A 16,681-nucleotide genomic window follows, 5' to 3' on the forward strand; every position below is an offset into this window, starting at 1 on the left:
CTGCGCCAACTGCTTTTCAAATTCCGCAACCATCACCTTGGTTATTTCTGGTGCTTCCCTGGTGCTCCAGCCTCCATTTTTCCTGGTGACCCCGCGGTGACCTTTCCACTCCCCGACGGACCTCCAGCTGGGTTTTTTTCGGCCGTTTTTCTGCTCACCCTCGACATTTTTCTTTGTTCTTTTTTTCCTCCTGTGTCTTCTCAGTGCCTCCTCCGTGCCTTCTCCCTTCTTCTGCCGCCTCCGCGGACCCTGGGACCGGGCTCAAAGCCCCGAAATTGCCGTTCCCGAGCGGGGGCTCTCCATTGTGCGGCCGCCTCCCGCCCGCCGTCACCGGAAGTCTCCCAAGGTAGTAATCATGACCTGCACTGAAAGCATGTTCAGAACAAGTCCTATGAGCAAAAGCCTTTAATTTAAACAAAGAAGCAACTGGCCTCTCCAGTATTTAAAGGCTTTCCAGTGTGCTAATTAATCAGCTCCGATGACTTCCGGTTGCGGCGATGACCAGCTAAGCCGCACGTTTCGGCACCTCCCGTTTCAACGGACATTTGGGCTCTTACCGGGAACCCCAACGGAAATTTTTTGCGGCCAAACCCAGTGTGAGGTGCCAAAGGAAGGAGCCCCCCCGGGTGAGGATGGAAAGGAGCGACAGTAGTGGCCAGATTGCGGAGGATCCTTTGGAGCAGCGGCAGAGAAGAGAAGGGAGAAGCAAGATGGCGGCCGAGGGAGCCCAGATGGTATGGGGCCCGGAACAGCAGGAGTTCCTCCGGCGATGTGTGGAGGAGCTCAAGAAAGAGGTGCTGGCGCCGATGTTACTGGCAATCGCCGATGTTACTGGCAATCGCGGGACTAAAGGAAACATAGAAGGTCCAGGCGATGGAGCTCTGTGGAGTGAAGGCAAAGGCAGCCGAGAACGAAGGCGAGATACAGGGCCTGGTGGTAAAAACGGAAACGCACGAGGCACTACACAAGAGGTGCATAGAAAGGCTGGAAGCCCTGGAGAACAGCTCGAGGAGGAAGAACCTACGGATTCTAGGTCTCCCCGAAGGAACAGAGGGGGCTGATGCTGGGGCGTATGTGAGTACGATGCTCCATACTCTAATGGGAGCGGAGGCCCCAACGGGTCCCCTGGAAGTGGAGGGAGCGTACCGGGTCCTCGTGAGAAGACCAAAGGCAGGGGAAACACCAAGAGCAATAGTGGTGAAGTTCCATCGCTACAGGGACAGGGAGATGGTCCTGAGCTGGGCCAAGAAGGCACAGATTAGCAAGTGGGAGAACGCGGTGATACGCGTGTATCAAGACTGGAGTGCGGAGGGGGCGAGAAGGAGGGCGAGTTTCAACCGGGCCAAGGCGGTGCTCCATAGGAAGAAAGTCAAATTTGGGATGCTGCAGCCGGCGAGATTGTGGGTCACGCATCAGGGCAAACACCACTACTTCGAGATGGCGGAGGAGGAATGGACATTCATTCAGGAAGAGAAATTGGACTAGACTTGAGAAATTGCCCGGAGGTAGCGAGGTGGTGGCACAGAAATGTAAAGTGGGGAGAGGGAGGGCTACTGTATACTAATGTTGGACGGGGAATTTTTCTCCCCCCCGATGTGGGGGACATGAAGAAATGTGGGCGCCGGTGGAAAAGGGGACAGGGAAGGGGAATGAGGGAACTGCGCCATTAGGGGCGGGGCCGAGAGGAAGACACGGGTATTTTCCTGCGCTATGGAAACTATGGCGGGAAAAAGGGCGCAGGAGTTTGACCTGCTGACCACGGGAAAGGCAGAGACACAGTGGAGGAAGGCACAGGGGATACAATAGGAATATGGGGAAAAGGCGAGCCGGCTGCTGGCCTAACAACTTCGGAAGAGGGGGGCGGCGAGAGATTGGTGGAGTTAGGGACGAAACGGGAAAGATGGAGCAGAGAGCAGGGAAAGTGAACGAGGTGTTCAAGACATTCTATGAGAGGCTGTACAAGTCCCAACCCCCGGAGGGGAAAGAGGGAATGAGACACTTTTTGGACCAGCTAGAGTTCCCGAGGGTGGAGGGGCAGGAGGTGGCAGGTCTGGGGGCGCAGATTGAGGTGGATGAGGTGATCAAAGGAATTGGGAGCATGCAAGCAGGGAAGGCCCCGGGACCAGATCGGTTCCCGGTGGAATTTTATAGGAAATATATGGACCTGTTGGCCCCGGTTTTGGCGAGAACCTTTAATGAGGCTAAGGAAAGGGGGACATTACCCCCGACAATGTCGGAGACGACGATATCGCTAATCCTGAAGCGGGACAAAGACCCGCTGCAGTGCGGATCATACAGGCCCATCTCCCTCCTAAACGTAGACGCCAAACTGCTGGCCAAAGTGATGGCGACAAGGATAGAGGATTGTGTCCCAGGGGTGGTACATGACGACCAGACAGGGTTTGTTAAGGGGAGACAATTGAATGCCAATGTACGAAGGTTGCTGGGGTGATGATGATGCCCCCACCGGAGGGGGATGCCCCTAGTCGCCACATTCCGGCGCCTGTTTGGGGAGGCTGGTACAGGGCTCTGAAACTGGTTTCAGTCCCTTCGGGAAATGGAAAAATTAGACAGTATTCCTGCGTTTGATCACTATACAGTGGCTCCTGATAGCACGTTCATATGGATAAGATCAGGGACAGATGTTACACCTTGCCCCTCCCCATTGCTTACCTGCCTTCAAGTCTTATTTCCTTACCTTGTATGCAGAATGGTCATGTGTGCTAGCTACTGTAAGATTGCTGGTAGCCTGAGCAGCATATACCAGTATAATCAACCCTTCACTCATCTCTCTAATCATTTTCCTCGCCCGGGCCTCACATGGGGCAATCCACCCCCCCACCCCTCCTGCATCTATCACTTCCCCTTTTAACAACTAACCTGGTGGATGCAGTGGTCCGACATTCAAAGCCCCTAAGCGAGCTGCACGAGGAATCCAGGTAGAAGTCTGCAGCTCGTCAGTCGGTTAAATTCAGCGTCAGGCCCAAGATCAGGACCACCCCCTTCAGACACACATTCTATCCCCATGTGTTACTTAAATAATAGCACTCTTAATATTCACGACGACAAATTAATCCACTCTACACAGGCGGTACATATATTTTTTATTTGTTGAATCAGCAAATATAAAGCTTGGTCACTCATTGCATATGATCATGCTCCTCAATTTTAAATCACCATATTATTGTACCCAGGAGTTCGATCATAATCAATATATTTGGAAGATACTAACGTCAGGATATTATGGTGGGCTACACAAAGTTTCAAATGTGGTCGATAAAAGCAGCTGCATTGGAGAGAGCTGTGACTTCAATATTCTGATAAGTTCTGGTGATTAAATATACTGTTATTCAGGCTGCAGATGGAATATGATGTATAGTTGCGGGTATGCAAATGATCAAAGATGTGCAGCATAAATTAGTTACAAAGGTGCGAGGCATAACAAGTTCTAATTATGATGAGCGGAGACTCGAGAATTTAGGAGCATTTTTCCCTTCACAGCCAAAATGGTGAAGGAATGGCCTGATATAAATGTCGACAAGATTGGACAGGGTGACAGTAAAGATAAATAATAACAGATTGTTTGTATTGGGTTGCCAAAACTATCAGAAGACAGAACTTTAACATAATCACACAGAAGAAAAGGGGAAGCGGTAGAAAAGTTTATTTGCAGAAAGCAGTCAGAATGTGAACTTCTCAGCCGTGACTTGAGTCCATGAATTATTTTAAAAGTAATTAGGTTTTGCTTGAATGAGAGGAATATTAAAGAAGGTGAGAAAACAAGTGGGGCGTGGGATCAGACAAGGCATTTCAACAAGGGGAAAACACAGCCTTGATGGTCTGAATGGGCCTATTTTCCAACTTGAGTTCTGGAATGGGTTCATTGGCAGTAGTGTTGTAAAGAAAATGCAATTAACAAATGTCCTCAGCTTCATCAGAATACTCAATTGTGTGATAGCTTTTGAATCAATCCAAAACAACTGCTACTTCAGACATAAAAACAATCCATGAATAGTAAAACATGTCAGTATATATACATTCGTAACCATATTAAAATAATTTCAAGGTGTTTATTGCATAAACATTGCTTGCAGACTAATGTCACCATGGATAACAACCTTGGTAATATCTTTCAAAGTCTTGTAACGATGTCTGTATTCCAGCAAGTGTTGATTGTTGACAGCCATCTTGTATTGGGTTGGTTCAGCAAGTAGTAGTATCTGGAGAATTTTTAAAAAAAATCTATATTAATTTCAAGCATCACAATGTTGTAAGGAAAATAAAGGTAGTTTTAAAGGGACTTATATTTTTATTGGTACACATTTGAAATAAGGTATAGTTTTAAGTGGGTTTAATTTAATGTGGTCTGGAAGGGTAAAACCTAAGGTTAGATTCATGCTAGACAAAGGTGTTTTGTATGTGTGGGGGTTGGTTAAGTTCCAACTGTGTTTCTATTGTGCTTAGAGAGGGATAGGCATGAAGAGTAAATAAACCAGCAGCGGTTGCTGAGCAACCGGCTCTTTGTAAGGTAGGGAAGCTTTTAAGTTTTAGTTTAGCTCATTTGTTTGGAGTTGAGATAGGTAGTGAAAGAGAAGGCAGCTCTCACAGCTTTTCTAGAAGCAGTTAGTTTTGAAGGCTAGAGAGGGAACATCTCGCTCAGCTTTGCTAGAAGAAAAGTCATATCACGGAACAATGATTAAGAAAACAAATGCAGAGACCTGAAGAGCAGCTAGTTAAGAAAACTAGAGAAATGAACAGACATTTCAAGACGTTTGGGGTTAAAGGCACTAGAGCAGGGCACTGTTCAGTAAAGACAGACTGAGCTTAGAAGAAAGCAGAGATGCCAGAAAGGTGTCTGCTGTGATTTTCAGGTTTGTGAAATTTTATGACAGCCAATAGAATGAGAGTTGTAATAACTATGGAAATCATGGCTGAATCTCGAGTGTCTGTAAGGGAACCTAAAAGGGGGTGGTGCAAAATCCTGGATTGGATTCATTGTTAAAAGTGGAGCAGGAGCTTTGTTTAAAAGTGTCATTTAGAAAACCTGGTCTGGATTTTGTAATGCAAACCACTAAAGGAGAGCATAATTTTGAGAGATTTTAAAGCATGTTTTTTGGGAGTGGAGCTTGGAAACTGTCATGTGACCATCATCTGGGGAATTCTCAAGGGAAATCCAGAGACACTAACTTGGGTTCAGACAGGTGTGTGTGTATTTTTGATCACAGTTATCTTGTGTGCTTGTAAGGGACTTTGTATTAATGAGATCATTGTAGCTTACTATGTACTTTGTAATCCATGTTAATCTTCAAATCTGTGTGTATTGTTTTTTTTTTTTTTAAATTAGCCCCAACCCCCTCCCCAGCACAAAAATGTTTTTCTATCTTTGCTCCACTCGAGACAATCGTAAGTTATCTGTGTGTATTGTTAAGACAGGGGGCAAGTAAAGGAGCACTTTATAATAATCCAACTTTTACTGCAGAAAATTCCAGTCAATTTTTTTTTTAAAACTGCATTTACAAAGTGCAGTCCAAACTGTCACAAATTATGTTATAAAGAAATGGCTGGGTCATTGATCAAGCTGATAAATATGCCATTACCTGTACTAGTTAAGTCTAACTTAGCAAAGTAGGATCTGTGAAGAAGCGGCCCAGACAGAAGACAACAAAAACAAGATTTTTGCCTGGGCCTTGTGGGATATTATTGATGATTTCTGCCAGATGTTTCCGGGAGAGCTCCTTTTGACAGGTCTAATCAAATCGGAGATGGCAAATGTTTCCAGTTGAACCTTTGGGATGCTCGGTAAACCAGACCCAATAGTGATTGTTTAGGATTCCTCCCGAGAGCTCACCCGCCACATGGAGACGTTGAATGTTGGCCTGGGACAGTACTATCCTAGGTTCTCAAAGTATTCTTCAATGTATATAGATCCCTGTCCTAAGTTTCAAATTATTTTAATTTATATTCATCTGTACTAATTAGAAAAAAAAAAATCAGATGCTTCTGGTGATGGCGATGTGCTGAGCGGACGCACCCCATGTGGCTCTCCTCCCAAACGAACCCAACAGAGGCAATTTATCGGGATTTTCGGCTTAAAAAGCCCACCAAAACCCAGCAAAAGGTGAAAGGCACATAAAAGGAATATGCCTGGAAATAATAATAAATCGAGGGGATGACGAGATGTAAGGAGCAGCAGCGAAGGAAAAGGACAGGAGCTGCGGGCGCGCAGGCAGGCAGCCCCACAAAGCGGGGCGGAGGTTCAGGCGAACCAAGAAGGGGGAAAGCTGGCGAACCAAACAGCGAAGCAGGAACAGGACGCGAGCCCCCCCCCAAATGGAGAAGCATGCTGAAAAGGGAGCTAATTGCCATAAAGGAGGCGATCAGGATGAGTTCCACATGATGATGAAGGAGGGGCTGTCGGAGGCGACAGACAGAATGCAGAGAACCACACGACATAATAATAATAATAATAATAATTGCTTATTGTCACAAGTAGACTTCAATGAAGGTACTGTGAAAAGCCATGGATGCGAGGTTGGAGACAGGCCGTGCCCAGCGCCCTACGTGCAGGCTGGACATGGACCTCCTGGCCGACAAAGCCTTCTGCCACAAAAACATCACGGGCCATAGGTGACTGCGTTGGTCACAACCAAAACGGGGAGGTTGCATCCTATGTTCTGGGAGTCACTGAAGGCCGTAATTAGAGAAGGGATCATAGCCTACAAGGCAAGCAGAGATAGGGAAGAAAGGGTGGCCAGGCAACAACTGGTGGACTCCATTCTGGAAGTCGACAGAAAATACTCCGCGGCTCTGACAGTGGAGCTGCTGGCGGAGAGGAAAAAGCTGCAATTGGACTTTAACCTGCTATCCACTAGGAAAGCAGTGTACCAACTCCGCCAGACATGAGGGACCGTCTACGAACACGGAGACAAGGCGGACCGCCTATTGGCTCACCAGCTGAGAAGGCAGGCAGCCACGAGGGAAATAGCGCAGGTTTCGGATAGCAAAGGCAGACTGGTAACAGAGCCAAAGGAGGTCAATCAGGCATTCGAGACCTTCTACCGGGCACTGTACAACTCCGAGCCCTCGAACAGGGGCGCGGGGATGAAACAGTTCCTAGATGGACTGGAACTACCAGTTGTGGGGGAAGACAGACGGGGGGAGCTGGAAGCACCAATAGATCTGGGAGAAATCATGGAGAGCGTCAGCTCCTTGCAGGCGGGGAAGGCACCAGGACCCGACGGGTTCCGCCGGCTTCTACAAAAGGTTTGCACCAGTCCTGGCCCCACACCTAAGGGACATGTTCGCGGACTCACTGGCAGGGGGTACCCTGCCCCTGCCTGCCTACCCCCCCCCCCAACACTATTGCAGGACACAATTTCACTGATACCCAAAAAAGATAAAGACCTGACGGAATGTGGATCATACAGACCCATTTCATTGCTGAACGTGGATATGAAAATACTCGCAAAGGTCCTGACCAAAAGGCTGGAGGGCTGCGTACCAGAGGTGGTCGCAGAGGACCAAACCGGCTTTGTCAAGGGTAGGAAGCTCACAGTCAACATCAGGCGGCTGCTGAACATAATAATGTTCCCCCCCAAGCCCCGGGAGAGAACACCAGAGGTGATCGTGTCCCTGGACGCAGAAAAGGCCTTCGACAGGGTCGAATGGAACTACCTCCTCGAGGTACTGGAACGATTTGGGGTCGGAGCGGGGTTCACCGCCTGGGTGAGACTCCTGTACACCGCTCCCAAAGTGAGCGTCCGAACTAACACCACCAGCTCTGAATTCTTCCAGCTACAGAGAGGAACAAGACAGGGCTGCCCCCTGTCCCCACTCTTGTTCGCGCTCACTATCGAACCCCTGGTGGTAGCCCTGCGGGATGCGAAAAGCTGGAAGGGAATCCGGAGAGGAGACAAGAACACAGAGTCTCACTCTATGCAGGTGACCTGCTCCTCTATGTCTCGAAGCCACAGGAGGGATTGAAGGCAATACTGCAAATACTGAAAGAGTTTGGAACCTTTTCGGGCTACAAACGTAACCTAGGCAAATGTGAGGCATTCCCAATGAACCCAACTGGGAGAGGGACAGAGCTGAAGGGGCTCCCGTTTAAAACGGCCCAGAACAGATTCCGTTACCTGGGGATCCAGATAGCCAGAGACTGGACACAGATCCACAAGTGGAACCTGACCAGCCTGGAAAGTAAAAAAGGACCTTCAAAGGTGGGCCTCACTCCCACTCTCTCTGGCGGGGAGAGTGCAGACGATCAAGATGAACGTACTGCCGAGGTTCCTCTTCCTGTTAGATCCATACCGATCTTCATCCCCAAGGCCTTTTTCCAAAACGTAGACGGTCTAATCATGGCGTTTGTGTGTAGGGGAGGTAAGAACCCGAGAATTCCCAAACCGACACTGCAAAGAGGAAAAGTCAAAGGGGGCCTGGCTCTACCGAACCTACAATACTACCACTGGGCAGCAACGGCAGAAAGAGTGAGGGGATGGGTACAAGAACCCAGCACGGACTGGGTACAAATGCAGGAGGCTTCCTGCAAAGGAACGACCTTTGGGCCCTGGCTACAGCAGGATTCCCATCCCCCGCAACAAGATACACAACGAGCCCAGTGGTAGCGGCTATGCTGAGAATGAGGACCCAGCTGAGGCAAACACTTTGGGCTAACTAAAATGTCCCCCATCTGCGGTAATCGCAGATTCCCACCAGCCATGCTAGATACCAGCTTCAAAAATGGAGGCGGGACGGGGGCACATTGACGGTCGGGGACTTTTACATAGGGCACAGACTGGCGACACTGGACGAACTGACGAGGAAGTGGAAACTACAAAAGGACAGGAAATGAGACACATCCAAATAAAACACTTCCTCTGCAAAGTGCAGGGCGAACTCCATCTCCTCCTGTGCAAGGCTCAGCCTAATGCAGCTCAAAGTGGTGCACAGAGCGCACGTGACCAGAACCCGAATGAGCAGGTTCTTCGTGGAGGATAAATGTGAACGGTGCCAGAGGGGCCCGGCCAACCACACCCACATGTTCTGGGCTTGTCCCAAGCTTGCTGGGTTCTGGACAGCCTTCTCCGAGGCAATGTCCAAGGTTATGGGCGTGAGGGTGAAGCCATGCCCAATACTGGCAATCTTTGAGGCATCGGAGCAGACAGAACTACACATGGGGGAAGGGGGCTAACGCCTTGGCTTTTGCTTCCCTAATCGCGCGCCGGGGAACCCTGCTCGGCTGGCGATCGGCAGCACCACCCAAAGCTGCAGACTGACTCGCTGACCTTTCGGAATTTCTCCATCTGGAGAACATTAGGTACGCCATCCGAGGGTCAGAGGAAGGCTTCCTGGATACTTGACCGATCCAGAGGACGTCAAAATGTATATAGGGTCAAATAAAAGACAAAATAAACCTCTCTGTTCAATAAAGTAAATTTACATGGGTAAGAAAAATGTGATGTACATATGCAATTGTTTATAAATATGAAAAATGGCAATAAAAAGATTTCCCCCAATTTTTTTTTTTTTTAATTAGACAATGGAGTTAGCCCATTATCTATTCTCCTCTGAGACAAAGGCACAAAGATAAAAGAAGATACCGGAATATTTCACTTACTTCAAATTTTTGTCCTGGTTTGAATGGAAACCTTGGTGCCTCCCTTTCCTCTCCACCCCACGAGTTATTGATCATGCTGTTACGAACTATTACTTCCTGACCCCAATCGTTAAATCGAACGTTGAAATGGAACAAAATATCCGGGCCACTCCTCACGTCGATAATAAAGCTGTTAAAATAAAATTAGGCAGGTTAAAACAAATTAATTACATAAAACCCAACAGCGCAGAAACATCTCCTCCAATTGTCCACCCTGCCTACCACCTCCTCCCTCCACTTTTTCATTCTGCCTGAGCAGGATAACCGGACGGCATTCTTCTTTCAACAAACGGAAAAACTAGCTTGAATTTTCTGATTGGCATTGAATAGGGTGTTACAGTTCAGTTATGTCGCTTCCCTGACATCAAAGGCACCAACTCCACCATCATTTATTTTTGTGATCGGGGAGGAGTTTGTGGTGGCAGCAAGCTACAGGCATTAGGAATGTCACTCATGGTGGCTTCCGGTGGCGGCCATCGAGTGAGTGCCGCAAACAGGGCAGCTCCTTTTCAAAGGCATTGGTTTGGGCATTTTATACCCATCAGGAGGGTGACTCCAGCAGGAACGTGGTGCAGAAGGTGTGGAGGGAGAGGTTCTCCCCCAAGATTGGCATGTCTACCGGCTACCGAACCCGGCAAAAGACAGTTAAGGACCTGGCTAAGGAATTGGAGGGGACAAGCGGCGCAGCAACAATTGCGAAAATGGCGGAGGGGGAAGTTTCATCGCCAGTGGGTAAGTCCCAGATGGAGCTGTTAAGGCCTTCAGTAAGGAGGAATTTTGCCAGCAAAGGAAGGAAGGCGACTGGTCAAAGGCATTTGAAGGAGCTGTCGCACCTCTGCCAGGATCGATGGACCGAGTAGAGAAGTGCCTCAAGGCGCAAGGGGCGACGATACACGAGGGGGAGAAGGTGGTGTCCAATCAGAGCAATCGGATCGTGTCCCTGGAGGCGGAGACGGGAATCCTGGGGATCAATGCAAGTCACTGAGAGTGAAGGTCGAGGACAGAACAGGTCCAGGCGGCAGAACCTGCGAATTGTGCGTCTGCCAGAGGGTGTGGAAGGAACAAGCGCCATGATGTACGTGTCGAGGAAGTTGGCTGGGTTGGTGGAGGAGAGAGTGCTGGACGAGGCCCTCGAGGTGGACCGGGCCCACAGTTCCTTAAGACAGAAGCCGAGAGTAGGGGGGCTGCCGCAGGCGCTAATTGTGGAGTTACACAAGTTCATGGAGAAGGAGAGGATTCTAACGTGGGCCAGAGAGAAGTGAGACTGTGAATGGGAGGGGAATCGTGTCCGAATATACCAGGACATTGGCGCGGAGCTGGCGAAGAGGCATGCTGGGTTCAACAGAGCAAAGGAGGTGCTATAATCTCGGGCTTACTCCCTGTGCCACGTGCCAGTGAGGCTAGAAATAGGAAGATAGAGCAGCTAAACACGTGGCTAAACAGCTGGTGTAGGAGGGAGGGTTTCCATTATCTGGACCACTGGGAGCTCTTCCGGGGCAGGTGTGACCTGTATAAGAAGGATGGTTTGCATTTAAACTGGAGAGGCATAAATATCCTGGTCGCGAGGTTTGCTAGTGTCACACGGGAGGGTTTAAACTAGTATGGCAGGGGGGTGGGCACGGGAGCAATAGGTCAGAAGGTGAGAGCATTGAGGGAGAACTAGTGAATAGGGACAGTGTGGCTCAGAGGCAGAGCAGACAGGGAGAAATTGCTGAACACAGCGGGTCTGGTGGCCTGAAGTGCATATGTTTTAATGCAAGAAGTATTACGGGTAAGGCAGATGAACTTAGAGCTTGGATTAGTACTTGGAACTATGATGTTGTTGCCATTACAGAGACCTGGTTGAGGGAAGGGCAGGATTGGCAGCTAAACGTTCCAGGATTTAGATGTTTCAGGCGGGATAGAGGGGGATGTAAAAGGGGAGGCGGAGTTGCGCTACTGGTTCGGGAGAATATCACAGCTGTACTGCGAGAGGACACCTCAGAGGGCAGTGAGGCTATATGGGTAGAGATCAGGAATAAGAAGGGTGCAGTCACAATGTTGGGGGTTTACTACAGGCCTCCCAACAGCCAGCGGGAGATAGAGGAGCAGATAGGTAGACAGATTTTGGAAAAGAGTAAAAACAACAGGGTTGTGGTGATGGGAGACTTCAACTTCCCCAATATTGACTGGGACTCACTTAGTGCCAGGGGCTTAGACGGGGCGGAGTTTGTAAGGAGCATCCAGGGGGGCTTCTTAAAACAATATGTAGACAGTCCAACTAGGGAAGGGGCGGTACTGGACCTGGTATTGGGGAATGAGCCCGGCCAGGTGGTAGATGTTTCAGTAGGGGAGCATTTCGCTAACAGTGACCACAATTCAGTAAGTTTTAAAGTACTGGTGGACAAGGATAAGAGTGGTCCTAGGATGAATGTGCTAAATTGGGGGAAGGCTAATTATAACAATATTAGGCGGGAACTGAAGAACATAGATTGGGGGCGGATGTTTGAGGGCAAATCAACATCTGACATGTGGGAGGCTTTCAAGTGTCAGTTGAAAGGAATTCAGGACCGGCATGTTCCTGTGAGGAAGAAGGATAAATACGGCAATTTTCGGGAACCTTGGATGACGAGAGATATTGTAGGCCTCGTCAAAAAGAAAAAGGAGGCACTTGTCAGGGCTAAAAGGCTGGGAACAGACGAAGCCTGCGTGGAATATAAGGAAAGTAGGAAGGAACTTAAGCAAGGAGTCAGGAGGGCTAGAAGGGGTCACGAAAAGTCATTGGCAAATAGGGTTAAGGAAAATCCCAAGGCTTTTTACACGTACATAAAAAGCAAGAGGGTAGCCAGGGAAAGGGTTGGCCCACTGAAGGATAGGCAAGGGAATCTATGTGTGGAGCCAGAGGAAATGGGCGAGGTACTAAATGAATACTTTGCATCAGTATTCACCAAAGAGAAGAAATTGGTAGATGTTGAGTCTGGAGAAGGGTGTGTAGATAGCCTGGGTCACATTGAGATCCAAAACGACGAGGTGTTGGGTGTCTTAAAAAATATTAAGGTAGATAAGTCCCCGGGGCCTGATGGGATCTACCCCAGAATACTGAAGGAGGCTGGAGAGGAAATTGCTGAGGCCTTGACAGAAATCTTTGGATCCTCGCTGTCTTCAGGGTATGTCCCGGAGGACTGGAGAATAGCCAATGTTGTTCCTCTGTTTAAGAAGGGTAGCAAGGATAATCCCGGGAACTACAGGCCGGTGAGCCTTACTTCAGTGGTAGGGAAATTACTGGAGAGAATTCTTCGAGACAGGATCTACTCCCATTTGGAAGCAAATGGACGTATTAGTGAGAGGCAGCACGGTTTTGTGAAGGGGAGGTCGTGTCTCACTAACTTGATAGAGTTTTTCGAGGAGGTCACTAAGATGATTGATGCAGGTAGGGCAGTGGATGTTGTCTATATGGACTTCAGTAAGGCCTTTGACAAGGTCCCTCATGGTAGACTAGTACAAAAGGTGAAGTCACACGGGATCAGGGGTGAGCTGGCAAGGTGGATACAGAACTGGCTAGGCCATAGAAGGCAGAGAGTAGCAATGGAAGGATGCTTTTCTCATTGGAGGGCTGTGACCAGTGGTGTTCCACAGGGATCAGTGCTGGGACCTTTGCTCTTTGTAGTATATATAAATGATTTGGAGGAAAATATAACTGGTCTGATTAGTAAGTTTGCAGACAACACAAAGGTTGGTGGAATTGCGGATAGCGATGAGGACTGTCGGAGGATACAGCAGGATTTAGATTGTTTGGAGACTTGGGCAGAGAGATGGCAGATGGAGTTTAATCCGGACAAATGGGAGGTAATGCATTTTGGAAGGTCTAATGCAGGCAGGGAATATACAGTGAATGGTAGAACCCTCAAGAGTATTGAAAGTCAAAGAGATCTAGGAGTACAGGTACACAGGTCATTGACAGGGGCAACACAGGTGGAGAAGGTAGTCAAGAAGGCATACGGCATGCTTGCCTTCATTGGCCGGGGCATTGAGTATAAGAATTGGCAAGTCATGTTGCAGCTGTATAGAACCTTAGTTAGGCCACACTTGGAGTATAGTGTTCAATTCTGGTCGCCACACTACCAGAAGGATGTGGAGGCTTTAGAGAGGGTGCAGAAGAGATTTACCAGAATGTTGCCTGGTATGGAGGGCATTAGCTATGAGGAGCGGTTGAATAAACTCGGTTTGTTCTCACTGGAACGAAGGAGGTTGAGGGGAGACCTGATAGAGGTATACAAAATTATGAGGGGCATAGACAGAGTGGATAGTCAGAGGTTTTTCCCCTGGGTAGAGGGGTCAATTACTAGGGGGCATAGGTTTAAGGTGAGAGGGGCAAGGTTTCGAGTAGATGTACGAGGCAAGTTTTTTACGCACAGGGTAGTGGGTGCCTGGAACTCGCTACCGGAGGAGGTGGTGGAAGCAGGGACGATAGTGACATTTAAGGGGCATCTTGACAAATACATGAATAGGATGGGAATAGAAGGATACGGACCCAGGAAGTGTAGAAGATTGTAGTTTAGTCGGGCAGCATGGTCGGCGCAGGCTTGGAGGGCCGAAGGGCCTGTTCCTGTGCTGTACATTTCTTTGTTCTTTGTTCGTATATCGAAAGAAGATTTGGTTTAGGTTGTTGTACCTGGCAAAACTTTGGATCACATTTGAAGGCCAGAAGTACTACTTTGAGACGCCAGAAGAGGCCAATGGCTTTACAAAGGACCATAAACTAGGGGAGAACTGAGAGTTGTTGCGAGATGGAAGAGCTGTATCGGCAAAGGTTGGATTTTCTGGCTGTTTTGTGTTTTCGAGGAGTTGTTAAGTTTGTAAGGGGGTGATCAACACCCCCTCTTGCCGTTTGTGTTGTTTTACATTTTGGGAGGATGTGATTTGTGATTTTGAGTGCTTCCCTTTATGAGAAAAAGAGGTGTGTATATTGGATGAGGTTGCTGGCTTGGGAGTATTCAGGTGGCTAAGGAGCCGTTTGCACAGGCTGAGGAGAGACCGGGGGGAGGCGGGGAGGGACTGTAGTGCAGGGAGGGCCTTCGAGCGGGAGTTAACATGTTAGCAGATAATGCTAGTGAACGGAGGTGAGGTGGGGGAGGAGGTCACGAGAGGTGGCCAGGTTCGTTGGGGGGAGGGATTACGACGTGGCAGAGTTGGAGACTTAGCGTGGTCATGGACGGAGAGGGGGGGTCACCTTGGATCGGCCCGGTTTAGGGTTGAGGATCAGGTTAGGTTAAAGAAGGGATGGGTGGGACAAGTATTTCACTCGGGGTGGGGGGTGGTGAAGGATTTGGGAGCGTTTATGGAACATATGGGAATGGTTGATCTCTGGCGGTGGGCTGAGGGGAGATTATCTTGTTTAAGGTGAAGGGAAGAGCATGGACGACTGCTGGATGAGATAGTCAAGACGGATAGGAGGTACTTGGGGGCTCCTACTAAAGAGCTTTTGATGGAGAGGAAGAGGTTGCAGGGGCAGTTTGATAGATTGACGATGGGAAAGGCGGTGGGGCAATTACGAGGGCGAGGGGGGCAATATGCGTTTGGAGAGATGGCGAATCCTATGCTGGCTCACCAGCTGTGGAGGCAGGCAGCACAGTGGGAAATTCTACGGATGCGGACAGAGAAAGGGGAGGTAGTGTCAGAGTCGGTGAGGATTTTTGGGGTAGCAGACGGTGTCGGTGCTTCTGGAAGGGAAGAGGGCTGATGTTGTGGCCATCACCTCTCTAATTGCCCAGCGAAGGATCTTGCTAAATCGGAGATCGGATACGCCGCTGGGGTGGCGGGCGGCCTGGCTGGGGGGAGTTACACGACTCTCTCCAGTTGGAGAAGATCAAGTTTGAGTTGAGGGGGTCAGCGGAGAGCTTTGGGGGTGGGGGGGGGGGGGACAAATTGTACAAACTGTAGACTGTAATTTTGTGGAGTGTGTATTTTATGTGTTGCTGTTTTTTTACACAAGTTTGGAATAAAGTACATTTTTAAAAAAAGGAACGTCATTAATTTAGGAGCTGACTTCCGGTGGCAGCGATGTGACAAACAGCTGCACACGAGGTGGCTCCCGGCAAGGTACTTGGTTTTTGTCCCTTTCTGCCGGCTTACGAGCGTAATTTTGGAGGAAATTGGTATCATTTTATGGAGTAAGACCCCCCTTGTTCAAGTAATGTCTGGTAAAAATAGTTCAAACCAGATGTCGGACAAGGATCCCATGGAATGTGCGTCAATATCGGCCTATTTCATTGCTAAACGCTAACGCTAAGTTGTTGGCAATGCACTTGGAGTCCTGCCTACCTGGGGTGATCTCGGAGGAACAGACTGTTAAGGGCCGACAGTTATCGGCCAATATTAGGATATTGTTAAATGTTGTGTTGTCGCCCTCCTTAGGGATCTAATCAGAAGTGATTATCTCGTTGGACGCAGAGAAGGCATTCGATGTTGTTGACTGGGGGTACCTTGGAGATCATAGGGCGGGTTGGCTTCAGGCCAAATCTTATTTCATGGGTTAGGCTTTGGTACAGGGCTCCCACCGCAAGTGTATGCACTAATGCCCTGAGCTTGGGTTATTTCCAACTGAACAGGGGTGGCCGTTGTCTTCACTTTTGTTTGTCTTAGCAATCGAGCCATTGGTCATTGCATTGCGTTCATCTATCTGTTGGAGGGATAGTGCATGGAGGGAGGGTGCATAGGGTGTCCATGTATGCGGATAATCTGTTGCTATATATCACTGTCCTTCTCTACAATGTGGGGGGGGGGAGATACTGGAGCTGCTCAGGAAGTTTAACTCCTTTTCTCGGTACAAGTTAAATCTGGGTAAGCGTGAATTTTTTCGGGTTAGCCCTCCCCCCCCCCCCCCCCCCCCCCCCCCCCAGGGAGGGGAACTGATCTGGGGAGGCAGCTATTTTGTCCGGCCAAGACTAGCTTCCGGTATCTGGGTATCCAGGTGGGTCAAGCATTTCTAGTCTGGTGGATGGGGTGAAGGCCGATTTGAAAAGGTGGGATGTCCTTCCTCTGACCTTA

At 49.0% G+C, this 16,681-nt stretch overlaps 1 protein-coding gene across 1 annotated transcript in view; it reads right to left on the minus strand.

The window, feature by feature from the left end:
* Positions 1-3,087: 3,087 nt before the first annotated feature.
* The window catches only part of LOC140407407 (uncharacterized), a 72,841-nt gene continuing 59,247 nt past the window's right edge, over positions 3,088-16,681 (minus strand). Inside the window, exons 7-8 of the mRNA XM_072494928.1 lie at positions 9,617-9,785; positions 3,088-4,220 (exon numbers count right to left, since the gene is read on the minus strand). Coding sequence (XP_072351029.1) covers positions 4,071-4,220; positions 9,617-9,785 — 319 coding nt within the window. The 3' untranslated portion in view covers positions 3,088-4,070. The remainder of the gene's footprint in view (positions 4,221-9,616; positions 9,786-16,681) is intronic.

The sequence above is a fragment of the Scyliorhinus torazame genome, chromosome 2 (assembly GCF_047496885.1).
Source record: "Scyliorhinus torazame isolate Kashiwa2021f chromosome 2, sScyTor2.1, whole genome shotgun sequence".
NCBI lineage: Eukaryota > Metazoa > Chordata > Chondrichthyes > Carcharhiniformes > Scyliorhinidae > Scyliorhinus > Scyliorhinus torazame.